Source organism: Centruroides sculpturatus, unplaced genomic scaffold, assembly GCF_000671375.1.
Source record: "Centruroides sculpturatus isolate CEXI.00-Female unplaced genomic scaffold, Cexi_2.0 scaffold2272, whole genome shotgun sequence".
Lineage (NCBI taxonomy): Eukaryota > Metazoa > Arthropoda > Arachnida > Scorpiones > Buthidae > Centruroides > Centruroides sculpturatus.
The window spans coordinates 21909-38654 of NW_019389940.1; the positions used below are offsets into that span (position 1 = coordinate 21909).

At 29.9% G+C, this 16746-nt stretch overlaps 1 protein-coding gene across 1 annotated transcript in view; it reads left to right on the forward strand.

Moving 5' to 3' along the window:
* The window catches only part of LOC111617384 (pre-mRNA-splicing factor SLU7-like), a 37300-nt gene that overhangs the window by 10001 nt on the left and 10553 nt on the right, over positions 1-16746 (forward strand). Inside the window, 8 exon segments of the mRNA XM_023358682.1 lie at positions 1678-1815; positions 6439-6586; positions 9283-9363; positions 10580-10744; positions 13046-13120; positions 13538-13672; positions 13759-13807; positions 13810-13852. Of these exon segments, the coding sequence (XP_023214450.1) occupies positions 1685-1815; positions 6439-6586; positions 9283-9363; positions 10580-10744; positions 13046-13120; positions 13538-13672; positions 13759-13807; positions 13810-13852 (827 nt within the window). The 5' untranslated portion in view covers positions 1678-1684.

The window sequence follows — 16746 nt, forward strand, 5'->3', positions numbered from 1 at the left end:
ATTGTATCTCCAATGTATAAGGACGGCAAGCGATGGTATGATTTTTCTTGGCTGGACATATTTTCTGGATGCAAATATTGTATGTAACTGAGAAAAATCATGTTTTGTGCTGTCCTTATACTTTTAGACATGTCTTAGAAATTGACTTTTGTCATTTTTTATGATCTCTTGCAAACTGTAAATATTGTGAGATTAAAGTGAAATGTCACTTCTTCAGAACTCTCGCATTCCATTTGTTTAAGTGCATTTTAGCTATAATTAGAGCTAACACAAAATTGGTGGGGTCTTTATAGTCGACTGTAGTGTACGAACACTTTGTCTTATCTACTTTGAATTACTTTGTTTTAATGCTTTACACATGATACTCACCTAATTTGATGCATTGAATCAATTCCATTTTTTGTTTGGCGAGAGAGAGAACAAGCTTGAATCTTTATTTCTGTCTTTTTGAATATGTATTGTCTGTATAAAATGTTAAAAAAGGAATGTTTGCAAGTCAGTAAAAATAGTTACTATTTTTTTTTCACCAAAACATTGTAAAATTAAAATTTATTATACAATATATACAAATTTATTACCGTATTAGCCTGAATATAACTCGATATTTTTTGACCATTTATTTTCTGTTAAAAAATCGACTCGCGCTAAATTCGAGGTTTAAGTAATGGAATGTAATATAAACAAGGACATTTTCCTACAGAGGTTGAAACGCGACTGAACGTCCGAGCAATTTAAGGCCACCTTACGACAAGTGTTAAGGAAAAAATTGAGGCATTGAATTCCGATCTTGTAATAATACCGGGTGGTATTACTTCTCAGTTGCAAGTCTTGGATGTGGCGGTTAATAAACTATTTAAAGTTAACCTTCGAAAAGAATACAAAAATTATCTATTATCGGGCAATCATCCATTGACACCTTCGAAAAAAATAAAAAAAAACTTAGTCTCTTTTGGGAGAATGGATTGCGACTGCCTGGCAGAAGATCGAACCTGAATGGATAGTTAAAAATTTCAAGAAATGCTACATTTCCAATGATTTAAATTGGACGGAGGTTGACATTTTGTGGGATACTGAAAGCGTGAATGAAAATACTGATGATACCGATTTGACATCAATGAGTTTTCATTCTGAAAACAGTTCAGATTCTGAATAAACATTCTCGTTTTTTGTTGTTACTTACGTAATATTAATTTTGTTTTACATTACTTAATTTTATTGACATGAATGTAACCTGTGTTATTAGCTATAATTACCTAAATAAATGCTTATCTGATTGAATTTTACTTTCTTTGAATTCTTTTATGAGTATTATTTTTATTTCTAAATATCTTTATGAAAATTTCGAGGTCGCGTTATAATCGGGCTAATACGGTAATATTAACAATAGCAATTCTATGCTGCTAAGATATTGCATTTATACTTTTGTTTTGTTTAATTTTTGACTTTTCGCTATTCATTTTGAAATGTTTGTTAATGTGAATCTTTCTAAAAAGAAACTTAAAACACAACCTTACTGTATTTACATCATAAAACATATAAATTACCATAACATTACTAATGGATATAAAAGCAGATTGTAAAGCTAATAAAATGTACCTTTTTATAATTATAATTCATTAGGCAAACACAATTCAAGGAACTATTTAACTTAATTCTAATACTGATTTTGAATTTTAGCAGCAAGATGAATCCAAACAGATTAATTTCCACAAAGTCACCAAAAAAGAGAAGTAGAGAGGATTTTAGAAAATCTAAACTGTTGAAGGAAGCTAGGAAAGCAGGTACTGCTCCAGCTGCTGTCGATGAAGAAGGAAGGTATGTTTGGAGAAATTTATATTTTTTTCTAAGAGTTATAAAAGGATTGATTGATTTAATTGGTGAGTTATTTAATGATCACAGGTTAAAAAAGGTAGTTATATCATTCACAATGAATGATCATTAAATGAGTAAAACACTCAAAGGAATAATTTCATTTCTATAATTACAGTAAGATCCCACTTAACACTGATTTGATGTAACGCGGTCTGCTCGAAACCTTAAAAAAGCTCAAAATTACACTGATTTAAATTATCGCAGCATTTCATTGATTTGTTTATAATATGATTATTTGCAAACACAAACCAATCAGCAAAAGGTGACAAAAAGATATACTTTCTTTAAATCTGTATTTGTTTGGTGCAATTTTGGAAAAAATATAACATCATGGAATCCATAGGAAATAGCAACTTAGCTTGGCAAGAATTAACTGATAAATGCACAAACAAAGTGTGGAAGAAGTTATGGCTGAAGGTATCCAAGAATTCTCAATGAGAAGAGTCTATCACTGTATCGTTAGGTTGACCAAATTGTCAACCTAATTGATACAGCGTGACTAGGACATGTAGACGAGCAGGATATTGAGGAGTTACCGCAGGTTTTCTGTGAGAGTCTTACCAATGACAACCTTCAAGAACTAGCAGAACAAGGAATTCATGTAGAATTGGAAAATAGAGATTCTGAAAACGAAGAAACCAAAAAATTTCTGTACAGATTTCCTTAGTAAAAAAAGTTTGGTAATGATAACCGACATTGTTGATCAAATTGTAGCGAACGATTTTGAAAGAAGTGCAAAAGTAAAACAATGCGTTTTGGATGCGATCTTCCACTACCGACATATGCTTAAGGAAAGAAAAAAGCGACAATTGAAACCTCACGACTTTATTGCAAAAAAACAATAATTTCTGAAAAGTCACAAAAAATGAACTTTACATTCTGTGTGCACATGTTTGTGTGTTATTTAACATATATTATTATGAAAATTGATATAAAAGTAACTTAAAATTATAATAAAATTTGTTTATTTTTGGAGGAGTGTTCCCCTTTCCCTTTCTGTTAAAATGACCTCATTTAACGGTGTTTTGTTTAACGCTTTGTCGTCTAGGAACATATTAGCAGGGTCTTACTGTATTTATGTTATATCTATTGTTAAAGTTTTAACATTTTAAAAAAAATTCACAATTTTCTTGAACTTTTTGTCACAAAAAGTAGCTAATTAAACAGGATTCTACTATATGAATAAATAATAGATAGGCTATATAAACAATCAATCCACTGACTCAATTTTTAAGTAATGCCAAATGATCTGTTGTTTTATCAGGCTACAATAAGACTGATTTAATAATTAGTTATAAAGCAATTTGGATATATGCAGTTAAGCTGCCATTTCATGATTTCATGATAATTTTAATAATTATGATAAATTAATTTTTAATTTAGAATTTCTGGAAGAAAAGAATTGACCCGTCTGTGCAAGAGTTGTAGATTTGAGTACAGATGTGTTTCAGTTATGCTACCCAGACCTCTGACTGACCATTGCTTCCAGAACTATTAAATTCTAAATTAAAAATTAAAATAGTAAATATGTAAATATTAAAATTATTACAAGATAGTGTCCTAACTCTCCACCTACCTCTAGTGTTCTAACTTTCCACCTACCTCTAGACAAATTACTTTTTAACTGATTACAGAATTAGCCTTATTGTAGTCCAACAATATAGCAGATCATTTGATATTAATAAATAATAGATTTTGACAATAACAGAATAGAAGACCCCAAGTACTTTTTTGATAATGGTCTATCTCAGATATGTTGCCATTTTCCATTGTGGATCAAACTTGCAGTGTGCTTGGGGAAAAAAAAGCCTTTTTAGTGCCCTCAGGGCAGAAAGTTTTAAAAATGTACATCATAACAGATGCTCTGGTCTTGATATTAAATGAATAAATCTATTACTAAATTCATTCATTCACTATCAAACTTGTATGTGTGTTGCAATTAGGATTCAATTTCAAAAAGTTTGTCACAATGAATTAAATTTTTCTTAGTTCAAAGAATGAACTACTACAAAAATATTTTATGCTATTGTCTGATTGTCAAAGGTGATTTATGTAACTTATTTTTCATTAATCCAAAATTAACTTAAAGGACATTATTTTAATATTTTGTTTGATCAAAATTGAAGAGAAAGCCCATTGAAACAGATACCTTTTTATATTTACTTTCATATTCTGGAATACATTTCATGACGACCCAATCTTTTTCTTTAAATTAATTAATTGTGATGGGATGTGTTCTAGAACATGAGAGTGAATAGAAAGGTGACTGTGTCAATGGGCTTTGTGTTAAATTTTAATTAATTAATATGAAAATTACCATGTTGTGATTATTATTACTATTATTTTTTTAAATTAGCTTTTCTATCAAAGTGGTACGAAAGACAGAATGGTCGTAACTCCAACCGTGTTGACAATTTGCCATGGGATGTGTTCTAGAACATGAGAGTGAATAGAAACGTGACTGTTTTAATGGGCTTTGTCTTAAATTTTAATTAATTAATATGGAAATTACCATGTTGTGATTATTATTACTATTATTTTTTTAAATTAGTACTTTGATTACAAAATTTAAAATTACAATATTCAATAAAAATTAAATATTGTGTAGTAACATCTAAATAACATTAACTGTGTCAATAAAAGTATCATGGGAAATAATAAACAATCAAGAATAAGAAAAGTAACTGGCTTTTAAAAATGAAATTCCAACTAAGAAAAAATGAATTTTACAGATATTTATATACTGAATTGTGAAATATTTTTAATATATATTACCACTAATTCCATAAGAGTATTGCTTTTGATAAATATCTTCTTGAATATCCATTTGTTTATATAATTCATATATATTATTTTTCTTTCTGAAATTGTAATAAAAGATAATACAGTCACTCTTGATAACTTGACCTTCCCTAACTCGAATTTTAGTTTTGTCCCAACTTAACTTCCATAGACTTAATGCATTCTGCATCATGGACTTCTGCATTCTACTCATACAAGTCAAAGTAGTTTTGAGATCAGACAAAACTGATGTCCAAAGATGATTCATGACATTGGAGTAGAAAACAGCAAAGGATATGTAGCTCTTGTTAAAATAATTTGTTTTCAAAAATTTCTTCTGAATAAATTTTAAACNGTAACAAATACACCTATGATTTGATGACTGAATTGTTGACCAATCAGATTTGAATTTGTCTATGTGTAGCTTCTTATTTGGAACTAAACATTTATGTTGTATAAATTTTGTTGTAAAATTTGAATTGCATGTTGACATTTTTATTGCTGATAGTGAACAGTTATAATCAGTATGTTGACTGTTTTCATTTTGAAGTAGGTAGAAATGGCACACAAGAGAAAACTAAAATTTGGCAATAGCAGAAAATGTATCCATCAAAAAGAAAGACTGCAGAGAAGGCAAAAAAAAAAAAAAACTGAAATTGTCAAAGACTGCATTCCATTAAATACTTGCTGTACCTAGCTGAAAAACATGGAGAGAATCGAATAGAAAAGAATGCATAAATGTGAGCAGCTAGATATCAAAATGTGCAAATGTGCATGACGAACTGATTTGTATAGTTTAGAGACATGAATGTTCTTGTTGATGGAAATCTCTTTAGAGAAAAAGCCAAACAGTTTGCACAACAGTTGGGTCGTACAAGATTCAACACACACACAAGAAGATGTACAGAATAGTTTTCAGTAAAATCTTTGATGAAAATGCCAAAGTGTGAGAGGAGGACTATGCAAAATGGTTTTGCCAGAGACTGTACAGAACAATAGGCTGTTTTCAACACAGATGAATGGGCTTATTGTTTTAAATGTCTGTTAGACAAAACAGTGATGTCCAAAGATGATCCATGTCATTGGGGTAGAAAACAGCAAAGGATATGTAGCTCTTGTAAAAATAATTTGTTTTCAAAAATTTGTTGTGAATAAATTTTAAACAGTGTAAAAATATTCAGAGAAAACATATTTCTTGTTAAATATATCTTTTGAATGATCCATTACAATGTTATAAAAATTAAGCATTTTTTAATGAAGTGCAAATGCACAGTCTTGTGACTAGATTTAGAAAATCAGACTAGAAAGGGCTAATATATGTCAATTATATTTTTTACAGTTCAAATTGATCGAGGTTTGTTTAATTCAAGTGAATTGGGAAAGTCTCTTTGAAAATAGAGAAAAGAATGCAATACAATACAGTTTGCTTTACAAATCTTGGCTGGACAATGCATAGTATTTGAAAAAGCACTCTAGATGTTTTAAAAAGATTTTACTCAAGTGACCTTTTGTATTAAAAAAAATTGGTTTTACTTTTTAAATTCATATTAATTATGATATTAAAACAAACAAAAATATTGTTATGAAATCAATCACTTAAAACCAAACATTCTGTATTATCAGAATGTTTGATTATTCATGCTGACCTTGATCCACATTAACTTTGATAATCAGGATTCTACTGTAGTATTAACGTTTAATAATTACAAAAGTTGTTAATTTTTTTTTTTTCTAAAATTTAAAATTTTAAAACAAAGTTTCATAATGGGAATTTTATTATTTCAGAGACATTAATCCTCACATTCCACAATATATAGCAACTGCTCCTTGGTACTTTGGTTCTTCCTGTCCCACTCTGAAACATCAGCGACCTCAGCCGGAAAGACAACAAAGTTATACGAAGATCGAAGAACATTTTGTTAGAGGACTAAAGGTTTGTCGAATATAGATATAGAAACTATTTGTATTTATTTACGATTTATTTTTTGCTTATATTTGGTTTTTTTAACCTCAATATGTAACTGGTTCAAACACTGTAATTTTCTAGGAATCACCATGTTTAAGGATTTTATAATTACTACCCAATCAACAGCTTTACCTAATCTAACAACTAATTTCAATATTATTTTCTTAATTGTTTTCACATTGTGTTTTTGCATGATGTTCCTGATATTTTCTGGTAATGTTAACATGGATAACGTAATTCCCTTTCTCATACATATTCTAAAGTACCATATGTCTGTCATTAATTAATTTAGCTGCAGTTGTTTTATATGGACTCTGTGGCAATATAGGCATAGTTATACTTACAAATTAGCTATGATTTATCCTTTGCTTCTGTTCTGTTTCTTGGGTAAAATAAAGTCGTTCACTGGCTAATAATTACGAAGTCTGTGGATATGATAATTCCTAGAAAATAACAGTGTTTGAAATGTTACATATTGACATATTTGTATTTGTTTTTGTAAAATTCAGTTTATATTCTGGATATTATGATTTTTTTAATTAAAAAGAATTTAATTATTATAAATGTTTAAAGTAAGCTATTAAAAGAAAGAATCAGAAACAATCTTAATAATATGGTCAGACTTCTACATAATGTAGTTTGATATTACAAATTTCTCTTTAAATCTGTGAAATGTTTAATTTACAATATTTTTTGCATTGAAAATGCCACTATTTAATGAAGTTTAATTTCTGGTGAGTGGCTGAAAATACAAGTAGAGCAAATTCAAATTTCTCCATTGAGAAAACTGTGTACTTTTGTACAAAGTAGATTATAAGATTCTGCGACACACATCTGCCATGATACAAATGGATAATAGAGTTTCTTAGGCTTTTACCTTAGGCTGAGGAACTTGTTCCATTTGCATAATGGCAAGTGTTTGTCCACAGAATCTTATAATCTGTTCTGTAGCACAATGTGAAAATTTGGACTTGGTCTACTTGTATTTCAGCTACTTATATAATAAATTTTGTAACTGGATAAATGAAATAAAAAAACTTTTTTCTTACCTTGCTAAATATTGAAATTGCTTAAGATCTTGCTTCATTTCTGCAATTGACACCTTTAGGGTTTTTCTTATGGTATAGAGCAATAACTTTACTATGCTGTATTAAAAATTGATGAATGATTGAGATATTCTACTTGAAGATAGTTTCAAATAATAATCTTTTTAATATATTCACAATTGTAAGAAATGGCTTGTGTCAACAAGAAAACATTATTGACAATAATAAAGTTAGAATTAGTCATTGAAAGTATAAAACAGTTTAAGTAATACAAAAAATGAGTGTGTTTTAGCATTAAAACTTATTAATAGAGATAAAAGTTTATTATGCATTGTTCATATTTTCAGAAAATATGGTATTACTCTGTCCATTAAATCACAATTATCCTTTAAAATAATAATCTGGGACATTAAAGTTCATTAAAATCACTAACATAGACTATTCAAAATGATATTTTCACTTGTCTTTTTAGAAATTTGAAGCATGGTTTTTAATAAAATACAGTGGTGCCTCGTATAACATATGCCTCGAATAACAGACTTTCTGTTTGGCCGTTACGTGACTCGAGCAACGGACTGGCTGCGAACAGGTGCGAATGATGTTTCCACTCTTTTGCTGTTGCCAATGACAGTCTGCTATTTTTATAATATATTAGTATTATTAGAATATATTATTAGTATATCTGAAGTACAAAGCTCCTGTTGGGATTTGGCATGCTCACTTGTTTATTACGTACATCACCTCACTGCAGGGTATTTATATTTATTCAAGTGCTGTGCAAATCATGGCTTCTAAACAAACAGAAAGGTGATTTCAATTGAAACAAAGCAAGAAATCATCAGAAAGAGTGAAAGTTGACAAAAACTTTCTTGTCAAATGGGGAGAGGTCAGGAGTTTACCAACATTTATTATCCAAACAGAGCTGAGGTTAACAGGATCAACAATCTGTACAATGACACCCTTGCCTGTCATTTCCGACAGGTATTGAAGAAGAGAGAGAAACAAACCACTTTGGACATGTCTTTCAAGAAGTCAGCTGCCAAAAAAACAAAGGATGGAACGAGAGGAGTTGACCCTGCGAGCCCCAGTAGCCTCTCCTCAATCTGACTTCGATTAAAAAACAATAAAAAGAGACCTGCTGCAATGTGTAAAAAGTCTCTATCTGTATGAATGTGTGAAGAACGTGTTCTTCCACCTCCTCCTCAAAACATCTGACTACTCGGCATAATTGATGACTGCTGCATTTTCATTTTTGTTTTTTTACAGGTACAGTACGGTTATTGTATGCTGTGGAGCAAATTATATGTTTTAACATGTATTTCTGTGGGAAAATGCATTTTGTATAATGGACTTTTCACTTAACGGACGTGCACCTGGAACGGATTAAGTACCTTATATGAGGCACCACTGTATTTTGATGTTATATTGGAGGAAATGAAAGACATACAAATATGAAACATATAAATAGTGGAGCACTGTTTATATGTTGCATAACTATTTCTTGTTCACTTTGCTGAAAAAAATTTATATAATTTTATTCAAAGTGAATTTATTTAATTAATATTCATAATAATTTATAATTAGCATACAGATTTATTATAAAATTAAATTTTTCAGGCAAAGACAGCCACGAAATACAGAAAACGAGCTTGTGAAAACTGTGGGGCTTTAACTCATACAAAGAAAAACTGTTTTGAGGTATTAACTTTACTTATTGAATTATTAAATGAAACTAATGTATGATAATTATGCAATAAGAATAACAATAGTTTCCTCACTAGTCATCACCTTGTCAAGATGAGTGTACGCGATAGTTCCAATAACCCATAATGATACCAGCAAGAGTGCATCACAGACAAAATAATCCATCACATTTAATGATGGTTAGTTGTTATGGATTATTCATTGTCACATTCATTGATGACACTTGGCAATTGTCAGAGTTATATGGCATTGGCACTGTGTTGTCCCCAGTCAGCACTGAGTAACTGGTATGATTATATCTAAATTAATAATTCTGGAAATGAAAGGTTGGATGGAGATCCAATTAGCGTAACTGGCATTGTAATTACATGTTCTGTGGGAGTTGCAGGTTTGAATTTCAGTTTGGACCAATTTGTTTCTTCCAGAACCCTTTAAATTAATTATTAAATTTATCAAGATACAGTGTGTAATTCGTGCCTTTAGGCTAAATTTAATTATTAATAATAGCATTAATAAAATCTGATAAAATCTGACAATTATTTGTATTTACTCTATATGATATACTGTTGTTTGTTCCTATCAACTACAATTTGAGCATTGTAAGCAGACTCAAAAATTTAAATTTTATTTTTATGAAAATGTTTATTTTTGCATGTTTATTTTTTAAGATGCATCTTGATTGTTTTTGGAAGCTTACTAATAATAAAATTGAGATTTATTCTCTTCTACATAATGATAAGTTTACTTATACATTTAATGAAGATAATTGCCTAAGTAATTTTTCTATTAAAAGAGAATTTCATTATTGTTTTTTGTTAATGATTTTTTTTAACTTAAACATATTTGTTACTTACAATTGTAACTTTTATTAAATTTGTTGTTAATAAAAATGTAATAATAATAAAGTCATTACACTATGTTTTATAGTAATTAATAATATAATTTAATAGCATGATATATTTTTTTGATAGAAACTACTACTAAATTGTAAATTTTAGTATGTAATGACTCAATACTCAGAAAAATAAATTTATACTTGCTTTGTTAACATCAATAGGAATTGAATGATTCCTTTGTTATAAATATGAATAAAGTAATGAAAATTTTTAAAAATTTTTTATTGATTAGCTTTTAATATAAATCTTTGAATTTTCAATAATGTGGGTGTGTATATAAATGTACGTGTTTAATTTTCTTTCTCCTATTTTAGCGGCCAAGAAAAATTGGTGCCAAATTCACAAATGAAGATATTGCCGAAGACGAAGTTATTTTGCCAGATTTAAATTTGGACTACGATGGAAAGAGAGATCGATGGAACGGATATGACCCTGCAAATTATCAAGCCATTGTGGAAGAATTTGCAAAAGTCGAAGAGGTAAATTTGTAGAAATATTATATCATTACAAGCTTAAAACGCAGGGCTGTGGAGTCGTGTAAAAATCTTCTGACTCCAACTCTGACTGCTTTATCATCTGACTCCAACCAGGGGCAGACTTGTTATCAAAGTAGACCCAAAATTTTGATGTCATTCACATGACCTCAGAATAAAATATTCAATAAATAGAGTTCTGATAAAGATAGAACGTAGAAACTTTTTTTATTCCATAGCTAAAAGACTGTAAGTAATGACACAGTCAATATATAAATATGTATTTGATAATACTTACTTTCCCGGCTGTTATATATAACAGAGGGAAAGGGAAGGTGTCGATAAATGACCCCCTCTCAAATTTTTACATTTTTGGACTCGGGACACCTTGAAATGTCGAGATATGCAAAAGATTCAGTTTTTTTCTGTATGTATGGACTGTGTGTGTGAGGCACGATTTTGTTTACCCTGTTTGTAGCCTAATAACTTCTGTGGTTTTTAAATTGGAGTTGGATGGTTTAACACGAGTTATTAAGCTTCAAAGTGGTTGAACTAAATCCTGTTCTTATACACATTCTAACATCTGAAGTGAGAACATCTTAATGGGTTTTACTGTCTATTATAAAATGACAAAAAGTTTAATTTTGAGGGTAGAGACGAGTTTTATTTAAAAAAAGTTTGTGAACACTAATAACAAGTAAAATATTCATTAAGTTTGACCATACTGGAGATATGACACATGACCCCTTCCAGGTCTTCACCCTGTTGACCTTTAATTAAGAACCAAAATTTAATAGCATTAATGCCCCTTTATATACAGGCTACAGTGCCAAATTTCGTTTCTTAAACTTTAGCCATTCTGAGATATTGTTTAATATCTCAGAACAGACAATAAAGAAATTAAACAAATTAGATGCCAACATGTGTGCAAATTTTTCCCTTTGACATTTTTTGGGTTCAAGAGGTCTCTGAATATGTAGATTTGCAAAATTATTGGAGGGTCGAATTTGACATGATTTCAATACTTTTTCGTTTTATATGCATAACAAGTTGGAAAATAAAAAGGAGTCAGAATTTGCTGGATTTTTTGATGACTTTGACTAAAACACGAAAACTCCATGACTCCAGCTCTGACTTCGACTCCACAACCCTGTTAAAAATTTAAAAGAAGAATTTAACATTAACTATAAATGTGTAGTTTTATTACTTTTAATTTTCTGAAATTATTATATATTAAATATGGAAATCAATAATTGTTGCAAGAAATGATTGATGCATGAACTTTCTTAAAATTTAATTTATATGTCTATTGATATAGAAGTACAGTACAATAAAACAAAAAATATATATTAAAAAGTAAACAAAGATGATACAGTAAACTACATAAATTTGGAAAATAATAATTAATGTTTCTTAATTTTTTCTGAGAAAGACATATCTGTAGTAAAATCAATGGACTATGATGATTCAGAAATAAAAATGATAAAAAAATAAAGCATTTATCATTGTAAAATTGCTGTATTACATGTAAAAATATCTAAATTTTTAGTGGTGATAATTTGACAAATGTGAAGATTATAAAGAAAATGGTTAGATGGTATGAGACAAATTTTTCTATGGTACTCATAGTAGTCTGATTTCTCTTTAAGATAATTAAACATTTATAATCTTTATTTTTCTTAAAGTGATGGATTCTTGACAATTGTTCGGTCAAGATTCTAACACAGTTTGAAGAACTGAACAGCAATACCTAATAATAAAACTGCAATTAAATGGTATTTTTTAGAAAAATTTGTTTTTTGTACAGAATGCTTGCTTTAAATTTATGTAATTAAATTGTTTAAAAAGCAAAAATAAAAGTGTTCAAATAAATATTTCTAAAGTGATTGATGATTACCATGTTTAAATTTGTGAAGTTATGAATTAAAAGATTCAAAACAGATCCAACATATATAAATTAGAATAATTTAATCTGATTATACTAAAATTAGTCTGCCTTTAAGTATATCAGTCTGACTAGTAGAATTATAAGCTATGATTTATGATATTTATATAATATACAAAACTACCTATCATCCAATTAGTATGAATCATCCTTTTCTATTAGAAATCAGAAATTTTTACATTTGTTTGATGATAAGTTTAAAATGTAAGTGTGGAGAAAAAAGTTTAATTTTTAAAGTCAAAATAGTTTCAACTATAATCGATTTGAATTAAATTATTATATAATTTTCAATAAATTAAGTATTTTTGAAAAATTTGAGAAGTTTCTATATTGTCATTTATTGATTATTCATTTTAAAACAGGCTAAAAGGCAATTGAAAAAGAAAAAATTAAAGCAAGATCTTTTATCTGGTAAAGTTAGCACTATAAAAGAAACAGTAAGTAATATCAAGCAATTTTACTGTAGTTAATAATTTTTACAGAATGTACATATTTTATTCAACAGAATATGAAGTTCTTTTGGTATACTGATAATTTTTAATATCGAAATCAAATTTTATTAAAACTTTCTAAAATCTCATACATAAAATAAGATTTTTATACTTTAAAATGTATAATAATAGGCAGTAAGATTACTATCTTGTATTAAATTTTTTAATAACTGCATTAATTTTAAATTAAATAATTTATATACTATATAGTACAATTGTTATATTGTCTATCTTTAGTGCAAATTATTTATATTATAGTGATTAGCTAGGTTATAGTTTAAAAGTTAATCCAGCCGTATCTTTTTCTTTAATAATAATAATAATAAATTAATAATTAACCGGATATAATTTAATTTGACATAGAATAATGATGGTGATACAGGTGATGATGAAGATGAAGAAAAATATGCCGACAATGCAGACATGCCGGGTACAAAAGTTGACAGTAAACAACGAATTACTGTTCGTAATTTACGTATAAGAGAAGATACTGCAAAAGTAAGGTTAATTTAAATATAGAATACTGTATAGTTAACTGATTAAACGAAGAAAGATAAATTTGAAAAATTATTTTCAATTTTTAGTATTTGAGAAACTTAGATCCAAATTCTGCATACTATGATCCAAAAACAAGACCATGAGAGATAATCCGTATCAAGGAAGAAAAAATCCAGAAGAGTAAGTATACTCAAATTATTTATATTTGATACTGTTCAAAATTCTGAAATACAAAGTTATGGAGGTGAAAAAATCCCATATTTGACTTGATATTCAGAAATGTTGAAATTTTGATATGAAGTCTAATATGAAAATAAGTCATAAGGCAATTTCTTGACATGAAAAAATCTTAGAACTATTGTCAATAATGAATGGCAGATTTAACTAACCATAACCCAACATACCAAAAAATGTTTAATTTGTTAATGAAAACTCTTTCTGGGCCCCTTGATAATTTGTTTTTAACAACAGCGTTGTTCAGTTTATATTACTGAGTCGAATATCACAAAAGTCACTGTCAATAATGGTGTTAATAGAATGTCTATGTTGTCATTTTAACAAGTGAAGATTTGAAATTTCAGGATTTCAAAATGGATCTATTCATTTGATATATGTTAAAAAATGTCAATTTTAAAAATCTTTAATGATAATGCATTTGTTCAAAAAATAAACATTATTATTATGTTGGGTTTTGTGAGTTATACTCGGTTCACACTGGTGGCTCTGTACTATGCCGGACCAGAGTCAAGGCATAGCAACCAAAACAAAACTAAAATTAAATAAGTGTGTCAGTGTGTGTGTCTGTATTCAGGAATTTTTTAACAATGTGGCATGTATTCAATATAGTGGCCTTCTGTAATGTGATATATGTATTACTACTCAATTGTAATGTTCCCAGGCTTTTATGTAGTGTGTGTGGTATCACACCTGTACAGGAGAGAACGACAGGTACAATAAGCACTTTATCCATCCTCCACAGATGCCTTATTTCCTGGGCGAGTTCTGTGTACTTGCTAATTTTTTCTGTGCATGTGTTTTGTACTGTACATTGTGAGTGTTTGGAATGGATATGTTTATAATGTATGTGATTTTATTGTGTTTGTCAGTGAGTGTGATGTCTGGTCTGTTGTGGTAAATTGTTTTATCTGTGATTATGGCTCTGTCGTAGTACATTTTGTGCGTGTTATTTTCTAATACTGTCTGTGGAATATACTTGTAGTATGGTTCGTGGATGTCTGCCAATTTGTGTTTCTTTGCAAGCTCTTGGTGTATTATATTTGCTACTTGATTGTGTCTATGTAAGTAATCTGTCTGTGCCAAGAGCTTGCAACCAGAAGTGATGTGTTGTATAGTTTCTGGCATGATGTGACATTTTCTGCATGTGTCATTTGTGAGTGTTGTATCTTTGAGTATGTGTTTTCTGTAGTTTTTAGTATTTATGACCTGATCCTGTATGGCAATCATGAATCCTTCCGTCTCCCCAAAGAGGCATCCCCGATCTAACCAGCTGTTTGACGCAGTTTTGTCAACAAAATCCTGGGCCAGGTCGTAAGGATGCCTGCCATGGAGAGCCTTTTGAGCCCATGATTGCTTAATGTTGTCTATGCTTTTTATATGTTGTGTCATGTCTGTATGTTGTGAGTGTAAGTTTAATGGTGTGTTATTTGAGTCTGCTAGAGTTACTGCTTTATGTAACTGTGATGTTTCTTGTTTCTTGTAGAAAAACTCTCGCAGTGACTGTATTTGTTTGTAGTGAAGGTTAACTATGTCAATCAGGCCACGTCCGCCTTCTTTACGTGGAAGGGTTAATCTTTCTGTGGCGGATTTAGGATGATGTTGTTTATGCTTAGTAAGTGTTGTTCTTGTTTTCCTTTGGAGTTGCTCGAGATCTGTGTGAGTCCAATGTATAACTCCAAAAGAGTATGTGAGTACTGGGATGACATATGTGTTTATTGCTTTAACTGTGTGTTTTGCATTTAACTGTGTTCTAAGTATAGCGTTTAACCTACTTTGGTATTCTTTAATTAATCGTTGCTTTATTTGTGTATGTTCTGTTAGTTTGGCCTGTTGGAATCCTAAGTACTTGTAGAACTCGCCCTCTTCCATGGATTCAATAACGTCTCCATTTCCAAGTGCAAAATCTTCTTTCTTCAGGATTCCTTTTTCTATGTGAAGTTTTTTGCATTTGTCTAGGCCAAACTCCATTTGTATGTCCTTAGTGTATGAATGTGTGATTTGTAGGAGTTGATGAAGTTGTTTTTGTGTGGATGCATAAAGTTTTATGTCGTCCATGTACATGAGATGTGACAGTGTAAACTGTGTTGTTTTTTCATGTCTGATATTGTAGCCATATTGCGTGTTGTTTAACATGTTGGATAATGGATTCAGGGCTAGGCAGAACCAGAGAGGACTCAAGGAATCTCCTTGAAAAATTCCTCGCCTAATGAATATTTCGTTTGTTTGTATGGAAGTGTTACTAACCCTGAGATGCAGTGTTGTTCTCCAGTGCTGCATAGTGTTTTCGAAGAATGCAATGAGTGATGGATGTATTTTGTACATGTGTAGAATATGTGTAGAATATGTAGCAGCCAACTGTGTGGAACACTGTCGAATGCTTTTCTGTACTCTATATATGTTTCTGTGTTGTTTGTGTGCTTGCCGTAAAATGACTGAATCTATAAGTAACTGTTCTTTGCATCCTCTGTGATTTCTACGGCAACCTTTTTGTTGTTCTGTCAGAATGTCGTGTTCTTCAACATGTTTGTATATTTTGTTTGTGATACAGGATGTCAATAATTTGTATAGTGTTGGAAGACGTAATTGGTCTGTATTGTATAGGGTCTGTAGTGTTGTTGTTTTTAGGTTTCATGTAGGTGATACCCTGAGTAAGAAATTTTGGCATGTCTTGTGGATTGATGATGATGGTGTGTTAGATGTTTAGCTTAGTTCCTGGTGCAGTGATGTAAACTTTTTGTACCAGAAATTGTGAATGTTGTCTACACCAGGTGTCTTCCAGTTGTGTGTTCTGTTAACAGCGTAGCATGTGTTGTATGTTTATTTCAGCACAGGGCATA